General features: G+C 53.0%; 1 protein-coding gene across 6 annotated transcripts in view; it reads left to right on the top strand.

Moving 5' to 3' along the window:
- The window catches only part of CLASP1 (cytoplasmic linker associated protein 1), a 122,879-nt gene that overhangs the window by 74,420 nt on the left and 34,167 nt on the right, over positions 1–14,292 (top strand). For 3 of the 6 annotated variants that reach the window (XM_040440819.1, XM_040440820.1, XM_040440818.1), the window contains exons 20-23: positions 984–1,091; positions 1,686–1,847; positions 13,615–13,718; positions 14,060–14,083. In XM_040440819.1, the coding sequence (XP_040296753.1) occupies positions 984–1,091; positions 1,686–1,847; positions 13,615–13,718; positions 14,060–14,083 (398 nt within the window). Of the gene's footprint in view, positions 1–983; positions 1,092–1,685; positions 1,848–7,530; positions 7,639–8,577; positions 8,641–13,614; positions 13,719–14,059; positions 14,084–14,292 lie in introns of all 6 variants that reach the window. The other 3 variants (XM_040440823.1, XM_040440822.1, XM_040440824.1) reach the window with 2 other exon arrangements.

The following is a 14,292-nucleotide window of genomic DNA, read 5'->3' as shown; positions in this document are numbered from 1 at the left end:
TTATCCTGTACTGATCCTGAGTAACATCCTGTATTATACTCCAGAGCTGCACTCACTATTCTGCTGGTGCAGTCACTGTGTACATACATTACTTATCCTGTACTGATACTCAGTAACATCCTGTATTATACTCCAGAGCTGCACTCACTATTCTGCTGGTGCAGTCGCTGTGTACATACATTACTTATCCTGTACTGATCCTGAGTTACATCCTGTATTATACTCCAGAGCTGCACTCACTATTCTGCTGGTGCAGTCACTGTGTACATACATTACTTATCCTGTACTGATCCTCAGTTACATCCTGTATTATACTCCAGAGCTGCACTCACTATTCTGCTGGTGGAGTCACTGTGTACATACATTACTTATCCTGTACTGATCCTGAGTTACATCCTGTATTATACTCCAGAGCTGCACTCACTATTCTGCTGGTGCAGTCACTGTGTACATACATTACTTATCCTGTACTGATACTCAGTTACATCCTGTATTATACTCCAGAGCTGCACTCACTATTCTGCACACAGATTTTACGCTGGTTATTTACATACCATAAAGTGTTCTGTGCAATCAAAAATGAAATATCCTGCATTTTAGGAGCTCGGCTAGGCTGTTGTGGAGTTTGTCCACAGGGTTGCTGACTGTTTCCGGGTCAGTTTGGCAGAATTGTGGTTGCTGCACTGGGGTACACCCTACTTGTCTGTAATTCAGGATTTGCACATATGTGTTTTAAATGTGACGCGTTCTGTGGAGATGAATTCCATATATAAGGTTTGATGCTCATAGCTGCGGACATGGAGCGTCGCTCTGCGGTAGGGTTGCCTGGTGCAGTATGGGGTTGGTTGTGCGGAGGTTACAGGTTTGTCCTAAGTTTTATGTCACTCATTGTCATTTCATTCTCTGAAGATTCACAGGATTTGGATGTTTCCAGACGATTTGAAGGACGTCTGTGATCACTTTAAGTTTGTGTTTTCGCACAGGACGGATCCGCACGAGGAGGCAGAGCTCAGGAAGCAACAGCAGCGTCGCCTCCGCTCAGCCGGACACCCGGGGACGAAGCAGAGCCAAGATTGTGTCGCAGTCGCAGCGTAAGCACCTGGAGTATGAATTGTTGTGTGGCGCCCGCCGGTCCATGATTGTCCTCTGTCTTTATGACTGCTTGTTTTTACCTTGTGCGACCTTCTCTAAATCCCTCTTTACTGTCCTCCTCCTGCTTTCACACTCAAGGATCCCGATCAGCGAACCCAGCGAGTGGTAAGACCCTGCCCCGGCCTCCCCTCCCTCCTCATCATCCTGTTGTTCGTTCTCGTGCAGTAGCTGACGGCAGACTCCCTGGCACTTCTCCCCTGTGTGGGGACCACGGCCGTCTGTGCCAGGTTCTCACAAATAGGGGACAATGAAGCTTGCAGAGCACCCGATGGCATCGGGCCAGACACATCAGAGATGAGATAGCGGACAGTGTGTTCTCTGTGAGACGGCCGAATTGCACTGTTGTCTCCCACCCAATGATGGGCTACCCCCGATTTTCTATTCACGTGTATAGAAGTGTTCAGGGGGGAGCTGCTGCGCTGCGGTGATGTGCCCGCCATTCGTGAGGTTACTGTGCTCCATTGCATCATCCATGTAGATAACTAGTGACGTCGCAGCCTGCGTCTCTGCTCATTCACCTTCTCTCCATTCAGCCGGCAGCCGCTCCAGTTCTCCTGGCAAATTGTTGAGCAGTGGATATGGTCTAGCAACCAGTGCGCAGAGGGTCCCGCAGATCCCAACCTCTGAGAAACGGAGCAAGATCCCCCGCAGTCAAGGCTGCAGCCGCGAGACCAGCCCCAGCAGGATAGGACTGGGTAAGGATGGGGCGCATTGATTTGAGAGATTTTACCTTTTCTTCCATGTGTTTAAAAAATTAACATTTTAGTGCGAAGGTTGGAAGCCGCATCTGCTGCTTTTTTCTTATTTTTTGGTCACATTATATTCCAGCAGATGAGTCCTGTGAATAGTTTAGCCGTCAGTCCAGTATTGTATCTCGTAGCCCGGGCCCCAGGGACTACAGTGCAGGTTATGACCGCTACATTACTAAGACACACAGCAGATCCTTCGCATCCCTGATCCCATCGGGTATGATGACCTCCGAGCCATACATTCCCTTGGCCAATGACGGTGAAGTAGTGATGTATGATGGTGGTAGTTTTCACATGTCAGACGATGAGATTATCATCTGCCATGTGGGTAATCAGATCCCCGGTGTGGAGCATAGAGCCTGCTGCACCCTGTTATACATCGCCTCCCGTCCATGTTCTGCTGTAATATGAGACAGACACGGGAGGTATCAGGAGCAGTATGAGCGCCGTCACACCAATAGTCCTCGTCCCCCCACAGCACACACTGGGGGCTGTTTGTGACCCTCATTACATAAACGTTATGGATCCATAACTTGACCTTCAGCTTTGATTACAGATTTCTCAACCTTGTTATAGTAAACTGAATCCTGATATTGGGGAGTGAACCAGTCCTAGTCTGTCCCCCGCCCTTACATCATGGCTCCCTGCCTCAGTATATACACTACTCACAAAAAGTTAGGGATATTTGGCTTTCAGGTAAAAATTTATGGAAAATGTAAAAAGTCACAGCTCCAGTGATATTATATAATAAAAGTTGGGCGTTTAAGTCTCACCGACCCCAGTGCTAGGTTTACTGCCACAAAATGTCAGTGTCTCACCGACCCTAGTGCTGGGTATACCGCCACAAAATGCATGGCATCCCACTCTTCTTGAAGGGCAGCCCTCAGATCATTGAGGTTCTGAGGTACAGAGTTACGCGCCTCTACACAGCGACTCAGCTGATCCCATAAGTTTTCAATGGGATTCGGGTCTGGAGAAAGTGCAGGTCACTCCATGTGAGGTCTCCCAGTCTCCACCAGCCGTTCCCTAATGATGTGACCTCGATGAGCTGGCGCATTGTCCTCCATGAAGGTGACATTAGGCTGGTGTTGTTCCTGTAGAGGCACCATGACTGGAGTAATGATGGTCTTTAGGTGGTCTGGGCTGTCACTGGACCAGTCACACAGTGTAGGGCAGTTCTGTACGGACTAGACGCACCGGCCCACACTGTGACACCACCAAAGGCTGGTCTGGTGACCACAGTGGCTGATGCAGAGCGTTCTCCTTGACGTCTCCAACATGGTTGGCGACCATCATCTCTGCTCAGCGTGAATCGACTTATATTAGTGAACAGCACTGAGACCGCAGGGATCAGAAACTTGCATAAGCGCTACAAACCGCAGGTCTGAATTGACCTGTGGTTTGTAGTGATCGGCAATGCGGGGGGGGGGGGGGGGTCACAGGACCCCCCTAGGCATTGTCACAGGGTGCCTGCTGAATGATTTCAACAGGCACCCCGATCCGATCACTGCCGGCCATGCGGCAGTGATCAAAACTACACAGGACGTACCGGTACGCCCTGGGTCCTTAAGGATTCGGCAAACATGGCGTACCGATACGTCCTAAGTCCTTAAGGGGTTAAATGTGCCTAAAGTTGTGTGGCATTCATCATCCGCTTCCACAGGGCATTGTTCACAATGAAGCGGTCATCAGTGTGGGATGTGGCCACTTCTCTGCCTTTCTGTGACTCTTCCAGTCTCTGTATCTCTGATACAACCTGCTGATGACACTCTTAGCTCAGGGGCCACTTCCATCTGAGAGCATCCTGCTTGAAGCCTCACAATGACTAGGTACTGCTGATCAATTGTTGGGTGTCGTTTTGGTCTCATGATGTCAAAATGTGAGCAGCGTGATGAGGAGGACTGTTTAATACCAATTCTAATTGAGCCAGGAAATTTATTGGACGATTCATGGATCAAACACCTCTTGTGAAATTTGCCGTTAAGCTCCTTGTTAGAGAACAGAAAGTTGTCCAAAAAGTCCTGAAACGTTGAATAGTTGGACATGTGCATCCAGAAGGTTAGAGAAGATCACATTAAATTATCCTGTAAAGGTCAGAGGGCATTTTAAGCAAATCCGGAAATTTCACCCAGAAGCCAAATACTTTTTGTGAGTAGTGTATGTAGTATATTGCACGTGGTAAGTGATTCATAGATTAATGGCTGGACACTGCTGTTTGCAGAAAGGCTTTTATATAGTCACTAATCCACCAGTCCACTCTGTCTTCACCAGTCCACTCTGTCTTCACCAGTCCACTCTGTCTTCACCAGTCCACTCTGTCTTCACCAGTCCACTCTGTCTTCACCAGTCCACTCTGTCTTCACCAGTCCACTCTGTCTTCACCAGTCCACTCTGTCTTCACCAGTCCACTCTGTCTTCACCAGTCCACTCTGTCTTCACCAGTCCACTCTGTCTTCACCAGTCCACTCTGTCTTCACCAGTCCACTCTGTCTTCCCCAGTCCACTCTGTCTTCCCCAGTCCACTCTGTCTTCCCCAGTCCACTCTGTCTTCCCCAGTCCACTCTGTCTTCCCCAGTCCACTCTGTCTTCCCCAGTCCACTCTGTCTTCCCCAGTCCACTCTGTCTTCCCCAGTCCACTCTGTCTTCCCCAGTCCACTCTGTCTTCCCCAGTCCACTCTGTCTTCCCCAGTCCACTCTGTCTTCCCCAGTCCACTCTGTCTTCCCCAGTCCACTCTGTCTTCCCCAGTCCACTCTGTCTTCCCCAGTCCACTCTGTCTTCCCCAGTCCACTCTGTCTTCCCCAGTCCACTCTGTCTTCCCCAGTCCACTCTGTCTTCCCCAGTCCACTCTGTCTTCCCCAGTCCACTCTGTCTTCCCCAGTCCACTCTGTCTTCCCCAGTCCACTCTGTCTTCCCCAGTCCACTCTGTCTTCCCCAGTCCACTCTGTCTTCCCCAGTCCACTCTGTCTTCCCCAGTCCACTCTGTCTTCCCCAGTCCACTCTGTCTTCCCCAGTCCACTCTGTCTTCCCCAGTCCACTCTGTCTTCCCCAGTCCACTCTGTCTTCCCCAGTCCACTCTGTCTTCCCCAGTCCACTCTGTCTTCCCCAGTCCACTCTGTCTTCCCCAGTCCACTCTGTCTTCCCCAGTCCACTCTGTCTTCCCCAGTCCACTCTGTCTTCCCCAGTCCACTCTGTCTTCCCCAGTCCACTCTGTCTTCCCCAGTCCACTCTGTCTTCCCCAGTCCACTCTGTCTTCCCCAGTCCACTCTGTCTTCCCCAGTCCTCTCTGTCTTCCCCAGTCCACTCTGTCTTCCCCAGTCCACTCTGTCTTCCCCAGTCCACTCTGTCTTCCCCAGTCCACTCTGTCTTCCCCAGTCCACTCTGTCTTCCCCAGTCCACTCTGTCTTCCCCAGTCCACTCTGTCTTCCCCAGTCCACTCTGTCTTCCCCAGTCCACTCTGTCTTCCCCAGTCCACTCTGTCTTCCCCAGTCCACTCTGTCTTCCCCAGTCCACTCTGTCTTCCCCAGTCCACTCTGTCTTCCCCAGTCCACTCTGTCTTCCCCAGTCCACTCTGTCTTCCCCAGTCCACTCTGTCTTCCCCAGTCCACTCTGTCTTCCCCAGTCCACTCTGTCTTCCCCAGTCCACTCTGTCTTCCCCAGTCCACTCTGTCTTCCCCAGTCCACTCTGTCTTCCCCAGTCCACTCTGTCTTCCCCAGTCCACTCTGTCTTCCCCAGTCCACTCTGTCTTCCCCAGTCCACTCTGTCTTCCCCAGTCCACTCTGTCTTCCCCAGTCCACTCTGTCTTCCCCAGTCCACTCTGTCTTCCCCAGTCCACTCTGTCTTCCCCAGTCCACTCTGTCTTCCCCAGTCCACTCTGTCTTCCCCAGTCCACTCTGTCTTCCCCAGTCCACTCTGTCTTCCCCAGTCCACTCTGTCTTCCCCAGTCCACTCTGTCTTCCCCAGTCCACTCTGTCTTCCCCAGTCCACTCTGTCTTCCCCAGTCCACTCTGTCTTCCCCAGTCCACTCTGTCTTCCCCAGTCCACTCTGTCTTCCCCAGTCCACTCTGTCTTCCCCAGTCCACTCTGTCTTCCCCAGTCCACTCTGTCTTCCCCAGTCCACTCTGTCTTCCCCAGTCCACTCTGTCTTCCCCAGTCCACTCTGTCTTCCCCAGTCCACTCTGTCTTCCCCAGTCCACTCTGTCTTCCCCAGTCCACTCTGTCTTCCCCAGTCCACTCTGTCTTCCCCAGTCCACTCTGTCTTCCCCAGTCCACTCTGTCTTCCCCAGTCCACTCTGTCTTCCCCAGTCCACTCTGTCTTCCCCAGTCCACTCTGTCTTCCCCAGTCCACTCTGTCTTCCCCAGTCCACTCTGTCTTCCCCAGTCCACTCTGTCTTCCCCAGTCCACTCTGTCTTCCCCAGTCCACTCTGTCTTCCCCAGTCCACTCTGTCTTCCCCAGTCCACTCTGTCTTCCCCAGTCCACTCTGTCTTCCCCAGTCCACTCTGTCTTCCCCAGTCCACTCTGTCTTCCCCAGTCCACTCTGTCTTCCCCAGTCCACTCTGTCTTCCCCAGTCCACTCTGTCTTCCCCAGTCCACTCTGTCTTCCCCAGTCCACTCTGTCTTCCCCAGTCCACTCTGTCTTCCCCAGTCCACTCTGTCTTCCCCAGTCCACTCTGTCTTCCCCAGTCCACTCTGTCTTCCCCAGTCCACTCTGTCTTCCCCAGTCCACTCTGTCTTCCCCAGTCCACTCTGTCTTCCCCAGTCCACTCTGTCTTCCCCAGTCCACTCTGTCTTCCCCAGTCCACTCTGTCTTCCCCAGTCCACTCTGTCTTCCCCAGTCCACTCTGTCTTCCCCAGTCCACTCTGTCTTCCCCAGTCCACTCTGTCTTCCCCAGTCCACTCTGTCTTCCCCAGTCCACTCTGTCTTCCCCAGTCCACTCTGTCTTCCCCAGTCCACTCTGTCTTCCCCAGTCCACTCTGTCTTCCCCAGTCCACTCTGTCTTCCCCAGTCCACTCTGTCTTCCCCAGTCCACTCTGTCTTCCCCAGTCCACTCTGTCTTCCCCAGTCCACTCTGTCTTCCCCAGTCCACTCTGTCTTCCCCAGTCCACTCTGTCTTCCCCAGTCCACTCTGTCTTCCCCAGTCCACTCTGTCTTCCCCAGTCCACTCTGTCTTCCCCAGTCCACTCTGTCTTCCCCAGTCCACTCTGTCTTCCCCAGTCCACTCTGTCTTCCCCAGTCCACTCTGTCTTCCCCAGTCCACTCTGTCTTCCCCAGTCCACTCTGTCTTCCCCAGTCCAACTTGTATTCGTTTGAGGCCTTTATTGATTGCTCGTCCTCAGCAGGGGGGCTCTGGGCGGGGGTCTATGATTTTTTGCACTTCCTCCCCCTAGGAGGGCTGTTGCTTGAACTCTTCTTCCTATCCTGTTGCTTTCTTTCCTTGTGAGCTCTTTCCTGAGCCGAGACTTGGGTGCCGCTCGTCATTTGGCGCCGATCCTGTGCGTGTGATTGAGGGTGTCATTTGGTCATTGATGTAACCGCATTAACCACTTGCTTGATTGAAGATTTTCTGAGTTATCTGCCTGTTAAATGTGTTTTAAATTAATGTGCTGCTTTTCCACATCGCATGCTAGCCCGGAGCAGCCGCATCCCCCGACCCAGCATGAGTCAGGGGTGCAGCCGCGACACCAGCCGAGAGAGCAGCCGGGATACAAGTCCCGCCAGGGGCTTTGCACCTCTTGGTAAGTATTGGCACCATGAAATCCCTTAATCCTAGCTGACCCGTACCGCTAATCACTGTGCTGACAGCGCCCAGGTCTGTGTCCTCATGTCCATTGTTTATGACAGACTCCCTCTTCACTATATTATCTGTAGGGTCCTTAGCCGTACAGGTGGCCATTAGTGCGTGTGCTGCTCGTCTGAGAGGTACACGGGCGGGCACCTCGTTAGCTGCTGCCATGTTTTCTAGTCTGGTTCTGAGATGTATTAAATGGCCGCTCTATAGGCCCTTATGTCCAGTCCACCCTCCGGCTGTTACTCCCACATGTCCGCCTTTCCCTTCTGTAGGGGCCCCACATTCTTCTCATGCTGTGGTCTCCTGCTCCTAGTTTATCATTGTGTATTAGGAATATGAGGTTTGTATGATGTGTCTTACAATGCATGGTTTTTAACCCTTACTAAACCCCACCTCCCATCTCCCGTGTGTGTCAGTGTCGCTGTCGTACCCTAAGTCTTGTCCTGTTTTCTGGTCTTTGTGTTGTAATGTGTCTGATATTTCCCGTTCCTGGATGTGAATGGTATTAATAATCCAACCTATGCAATAGTGTTGCATCAGACTGTAAGTCCTATCATCTCTTCCACAATCAGCCTGGGCTGCTGGGTGTAGTTGTAACTGACCTGTAATGAGGATGTCTTACCTCTGGTGACCAGTAGGGGTCATGACACTGGATGTGAAATACCCTGTAGTGTAATGCGTAGAAGGTAGGAGACCTCACAGGTAAGTACTATCACCTGGAGATCTGGACCTTCCGCTCTCTGTCCCATTGAGCTCACACTCTGCTTCTCGTCACATATCCACCTCCCCAGGATCCTCTGTAATCTCCGGCTCATGTGTGTACACTGCTTCTGTCTCTGTTATCTGTGTTAACCCTCTGGGTGTTTGCCATTCCTTCTTCTTGCAGCCTCTCGACGTCATTCCAGGTCCACTAGTGCGCTCTCCACCTCCGAGTCTGTGGGGCAGTCAGGTGATCCGGCGCTAACTGCATGCCCGCTTCACTCTTCCATCTGCTTCCATCCGCCCGCATGTGCATCGCATCCGTCACCTCCTGCCATATTGTTTTTTGTCATGTTGCTGTATGCAGCTGCAGTCGTATTTCTGTTCCTCTCATTTTCCTTATGATTTGACAGTTTACATGGATTTTCGGGGTGCACAGTGTGGATTATTATGTGGAGGCCTAGTCCTTCTGATTATCCTGTGGTCAGGTCGCTCCTCTTCCCATGTGTCCATGGAGAAACGATCGGCCATTGCCTCCATCATGTACACTGTGCTGGCGGCCATGAAGGTGTTGATCTAGTGATTCCTATGTAGAGTAAGACCCTTGGGGGGCAGCGGTGTCGGTCCTAGTTCTAGATTATAAAGTCTTATATTTTCTCGTGTACCAGTTCCAGACGCTCTCCATTGATGAGGTCAACTTACCAGCAAACTTGTAGGGTGGAGGTGACTGGTGGGCATCATCATTACAGATTTATCTGGTATAAAAAGGATAGAGTCCTGCAGTGGATGCTGGTGGTTGTAGTTCACCTCCAGAACATCTCCATAATTCTGGGGGTTAGTGTCCCTTTCCTCCCTGATCTGCAGTGCACAGGAGGGGGTTATATTAGTCCAGGGGGATCTGGCTCGTCTGGTAATCGCTGCCCAGGCCTCTGATAGTGATGGATGTCAGCGTTCACTAGGGTCGGTGTTCCTCCTGGGACGCTCGTGTGTCTTCAGGGATGAGATCTTTTGTGGTGATGGCCCCTCGTACAGGGCTGTGCACTGTGATCCCTGCCTCCCATCAGTGCTGAGTTACTGCAGTTCGGGGGCCTCGGGCCTCGTCTTTTTGCTCCGCAGTCGCCACAGCCAGTGACACTTTATATAATCCTTTCTGTTGGTTATTCATCCCATCACAGCTAACTTTCTTTTCTGCCATTCCTCCTCATTTTACTTCCATACAGGTTATAAACTGTGACCCAAAGCTGTAGAGACAGCTGTCCGTTGGTGCAGGCGGCCCCATCACCTAGCTCTGACTCTACAGCTGTGAAGTACAACTCTCAGCATGTCCCCCCGGTCATGTCACGGCTGTAGGGACACTGCTGTCCGTTGGTGCAGGCGGCCCCATCACCTAGCTCTGACTCTACAGCTGTGAAGTACAACTCTCAGCATGTCCCCCCGGTCATGTCACGGCTGTAGAGACACTGCTGTCCGTTGGTGCAGGCGGCCCCATCACCTAGCTCTGACTGTACAGCTGTGAAGTACAACTCTCAGCATGTCCCCCCGGTCATGTCACGGCTGTAGAGACACTGCTGTCCGTTGGTGCAGGTGGCCCCATCACCTAGCTCTGACTCTACAGCTGTGAAGTACAACTCTCAGCATGTCCCCCCGGTCATGTCACGGCTGTAGGGACACTGCTGTCCGTTGGTACAGGCGACCCCATCACCTAGCTCTGACTGTACAGCTGTGAAGTACAACTCTCAGCATGTCCCCCCGGTCATGTCACGGCTGTAGGGACACTGCTGTCCGTTGGTGCAGGCGGCCCCATCACCTAGCTCTGACTCTACAGCTGTGAAGTACAACTCTCAGCATGTCCCCCCGGTCATGTCACGGCTGTAGACACTGCTGTCCGTTGGTGCAGGCGGCCCATCACCTAGCTCTGACTCTACAGCTGTGAAGTACAACTCTCAGCATGTCCCCCCGGTCATGTCACGGCTGTAGACACTGCTGTCCGTTGGTGCAGGCGACCCCATCACCTAGCTCTGACTCTACAGCTGTGAAGTACAACTCTCAGCATGTCCCCCCGGTCATGTCACGGCTGTAGAGACACTGCTGTCCGTTGGTGCAGGCGGCCCCATCACCTAGCTCTGACTCTACAGCTGTGAAGTACAACTCTCAGCATGTCCCCCCGGTCATGTCACGGCTGTAGGGACACTGCTGTCCGTTGGTGCAGGCGGCCCCATCACCTAGCTCTGACTCTACAGCTGTGAAGTACAACTCTCAGCATGTCCCCCCGGTCATGTCACGGCTGTAGAGACACTGCTGTCCGTTGGTGCAGGCGGCCCCATCACCTAGCTCTGACTGTACAGCTGTGAAGTACAACTCTCAGCATGTCCCCCCGGTCATGTCACGGCTGTAGAGACACTGCTGTCCGTTGGTGCAGGTGGCCCCATCACCTAGCTCTGACTCTACAGCTGTGAAGTACAACTCTCAGCATGTCCCCCCGGTCATGTCACGGCTGTAGGGACACTGCTGTCCGTTGGTACAGGCGACCCCATCACCTAGCTCTGACTGTACAGCTGTGAAGTACAACTCTCAGCATGTCCCCCCGGTCATGTCACGGCTGTAGGGACACTGCTGTCCGTTGGTGCAGGCGGCCCCATCACCTAGCTCTGACTCTACAGCTGTGAAGTACAACTCTCAGCATGTCCCCCCGGTCATGTCACGGCTGTAGAGACACTGCTGTCCGTTGGTGCAGACGGCCCCATCACCTAGCTCTGACTCTACAGCTGTGAAGTACAACTCTCAGCATGTCCCCCCGGTCATGTCACGGCTGTAGACACTGCTGTCCGTTGGTGCAGGCGGCCCATCACCTAGCTCTGACTCTACAGCTGTGAAGTACAACTCTCAGCATGTCCCCCCGGTCATGTCACGGCTGTAGACACTGCTGTCCGTTGGTGCAGGCGACCCCATCACCTAGCTCTGACTCTACAGCTGTGAAGTACAACTCTCAGCATGTCCCCCCGGTCATGTCACGGCTGTAGAGACACTGCTGTCCGTTGGTGCAGGCGACCCCATCACCTAGCTCTGACTCTACAGCTGTGAAGTACAACTCTCAGCATGTCCCCCCGGTCATGTCACGGCTGTAGGGACACTGCTGTCCGTTGGTGCAGGCGACCCCATCACCTAGCTCTGACTCTACAGCTGTGAAGTACAACTCTCAGCATGTCCCCCCGGTCATGTCACGGCTGTAGAGACACTGCTGTCCGTTGGTGCAGGCGACCCCATCACCTAGCTCTGACTCTACAGCTGTGAAGTACAACTCTCAGCATGTCCCCCCCGGTCATGTCACGGCTGTAGAGACACTGCTGTCCGTTGGTGCAGGCGACCCCATCACCTAGCTCTGACTCTACAGCTGTGAAGTACAACTCTCAGCATGTCCCCCCGGTCATGTCACGGCTGTAGGGACACTGCTGTCCGTTGGTGCAGGCGACCCCATCACCTAGCTCTGACTCTACAGCTGTGAAGTACAACTCTCAGCATGTCCCCCCGGTCATGTCACGGCTGTAGGGACACTGCTGTCCGTTGGTGCAGGCGACCCCATCACCTAGCTCTGACTCTACAGCTGTGAAGTACAACTCTCAGCATGTCCCCCCGGTCATGTCACGGCTGTAGGGACACTGCTGTCCGTTGGTGCAGGCGGCCCCATCACCTAGCTCTGACTCTACAGCTGTGAAGTACAACTCTCAGCATGTCCCCCCGGTCATGTCACGGCTGTAGAGACACTGCTGTCCGTTGGTGCAGGCGGCCCTATCACCTAGCTCTGACTCTACAGCTGTGAAGTACAACTCTCAGCATGTCCCCCCGGTCATGTCACGGCTGTAGAGACTGCTGTCTGTTGGTGCAGGCGGCCCCATCACCTAGCTCTGACTCTACAGCTGTGAAGTACAACTCTCAGCATGTCCCCCCGGTCATGTCACGGCTGTAGAGACACTGCTGTCCGTTGGTGCAGGCGGCCCTATCACCTAGCTCTGACTCTACAGCTGTGAAGTACAACTCTCAGCATGTCCCCCCCGGTCATGTCACGGCTGTAGAGACTGCTGTCTGTTGGTGCAGGCGGCCCCATCACCTAGCTCTGACTCTACAGCTGTGAAGTACAACTCTCAGCATGTCCCCCCGGTCATGTCACGGCTGTAGAGACACTGCTGTCCGTTGGTGCAGGCGGCCCCATCACCTAGCTCTGACTCTACAGCTGTGAAGTACAACTCTCAGCATGTCCCCCCGGTCATGTCACGGCTGTAGGGACACTGCTGTCCGTTGGTGCAGGCGGCCCCATCACCTAGCTCTGACTCTACAGCTGTGAAGTACAACTCTCAGCATGTCCCCCCGGTCATGTCATGGCTGTAGGGACACTGCTATCTAGGGGTCCTGTTAGAAGCTGGTGCCGTCTCGGTTCCTACACTTTGTCTTGTCGGCTCCTGATGGGCAAACCACCCCCATTTTGGGGTCATTAGGATCCATTTGCCTCCATAAAATCTGCTGTGCTCTGCCGATTACGGTTATCCTTTGACTCCAAATGATGAGATGCCATAGCCCTTAGGACCCATTTACATGACCGTATATTTCTCTCTGCATCCATTTCGCAATTTTGCAGATCGGATGCAGACCCATTCATTTCAAAGGGGCCGTAAAAGATGCGGACAGCACACCGTGTGGTGTTCGCATCCGTATGTCCATTCCATGGCCCCGAACTTGCGGACAAGAATAGGCATTTCTTTCATGGAGGAGGATGTTCCGTTCCCAAAATGCCAAAGACCTATGGTCGTTATCTGCAATATGCAGTCCACAAGAACTGATAGGGTCGTGTGAATGAGCCCTTAGGCTGCGACTTACAAGTGGCCCCCAGGAGCAGAGACGGGCAGCTGCCAATCGCCTCCGCTGCCGTTTATCTGTGTGCAGTCTGCTCGCTCTGATCCCTGGTTTCCCCTGTGATTGTCATCCACCAGAATCCACAGGCAGGTCTTGTGTCCACCTGTCAGAGGCACTGGATTATTTGGCGAGCGCCCTGTCTGCGTTCTGGGGACTCCCCGGGTCAGGTTGGATGGTGACCCTTGGCCGGGTTCTGCCGCACAGACGCCTCTGGACTACTAAGGGTTTTGCCCATCAGGAGCCTCTTAGATTTCAGCTGCTGGACTTCTGCCTCCAGACAAAGATTTTGACATTTTGCTTTTCTTTCTTTTTTGACAAGATCGCTATGGGATCGGCCAGTCGGGCAGAATACCGTCCTCCATGAACGCCATGAGGGTGCTCAGCTCCAGTACAGACCTGGAGGCCGCCGTGGCTGATGCACTGGTAAGGTGAAGCGTGTCAGCACGTGTTCTCCCACTGTCCTTTGTGAAATATGTGGCTCCAGTACGTGGCCCTAGCTGTCCCGTCATCCATGTAAATATCTAGCGCAGAACTCAAGATGGTGACTGATCCCAGAAATGGGCAAAGCCTGTGTGACTTCTGCCTTGTAGTGTAGACTCGAGATCATAGACAACGCTAGACGAGCCGCCGACCCTCGCTGTGTGTTGTCCGTGTCCGCTGTGTAGACATCCACCCGGGGACCTCGTCTTGTGTGTCTCGTGTCCTCATCTCCATTTAACCCTTGATTTTCATCCTTCTAATAACATTCTTAATTTCTTGTTTAGCTGCTGGGAGACCCCAGGAATAAGGTACGGCCATTTTTGTTATGTTAAGCCACGCCCACGTGAAAATGAATGTTGTTTCTATTCAGTGATTTATATTTTTCAGGGTCCTTTTGGTTTCCTGTTTTCAGCTCCGTCCTGGGGGTTGTTTCCTTCCGTCACCATTTTCAAGATCCCGGCTTACTGTCTCTAAATGGCCATTTTCTCGTTGACCTCTAGAGCCTGAAGAGAAGGTC

This window comes from Bufo bufo, chromosome 7 (genome assembly GCF_905171765.1).
Source record: "Bufo bufo chromosome 7, aBufBuf1.1, whole genome shotgun sequence".
Lineage (NCBI taxonomy): Eukaryota > Metazoa > Chordata > Amphibia > Anura > Bufonidae > Bufo > Bufo bufo.
The sequence above is the reverse complement of the archived record's forward strand: the minus strand, read 5'-3'. Positions and strand labels throughout refer to the sequence as shown.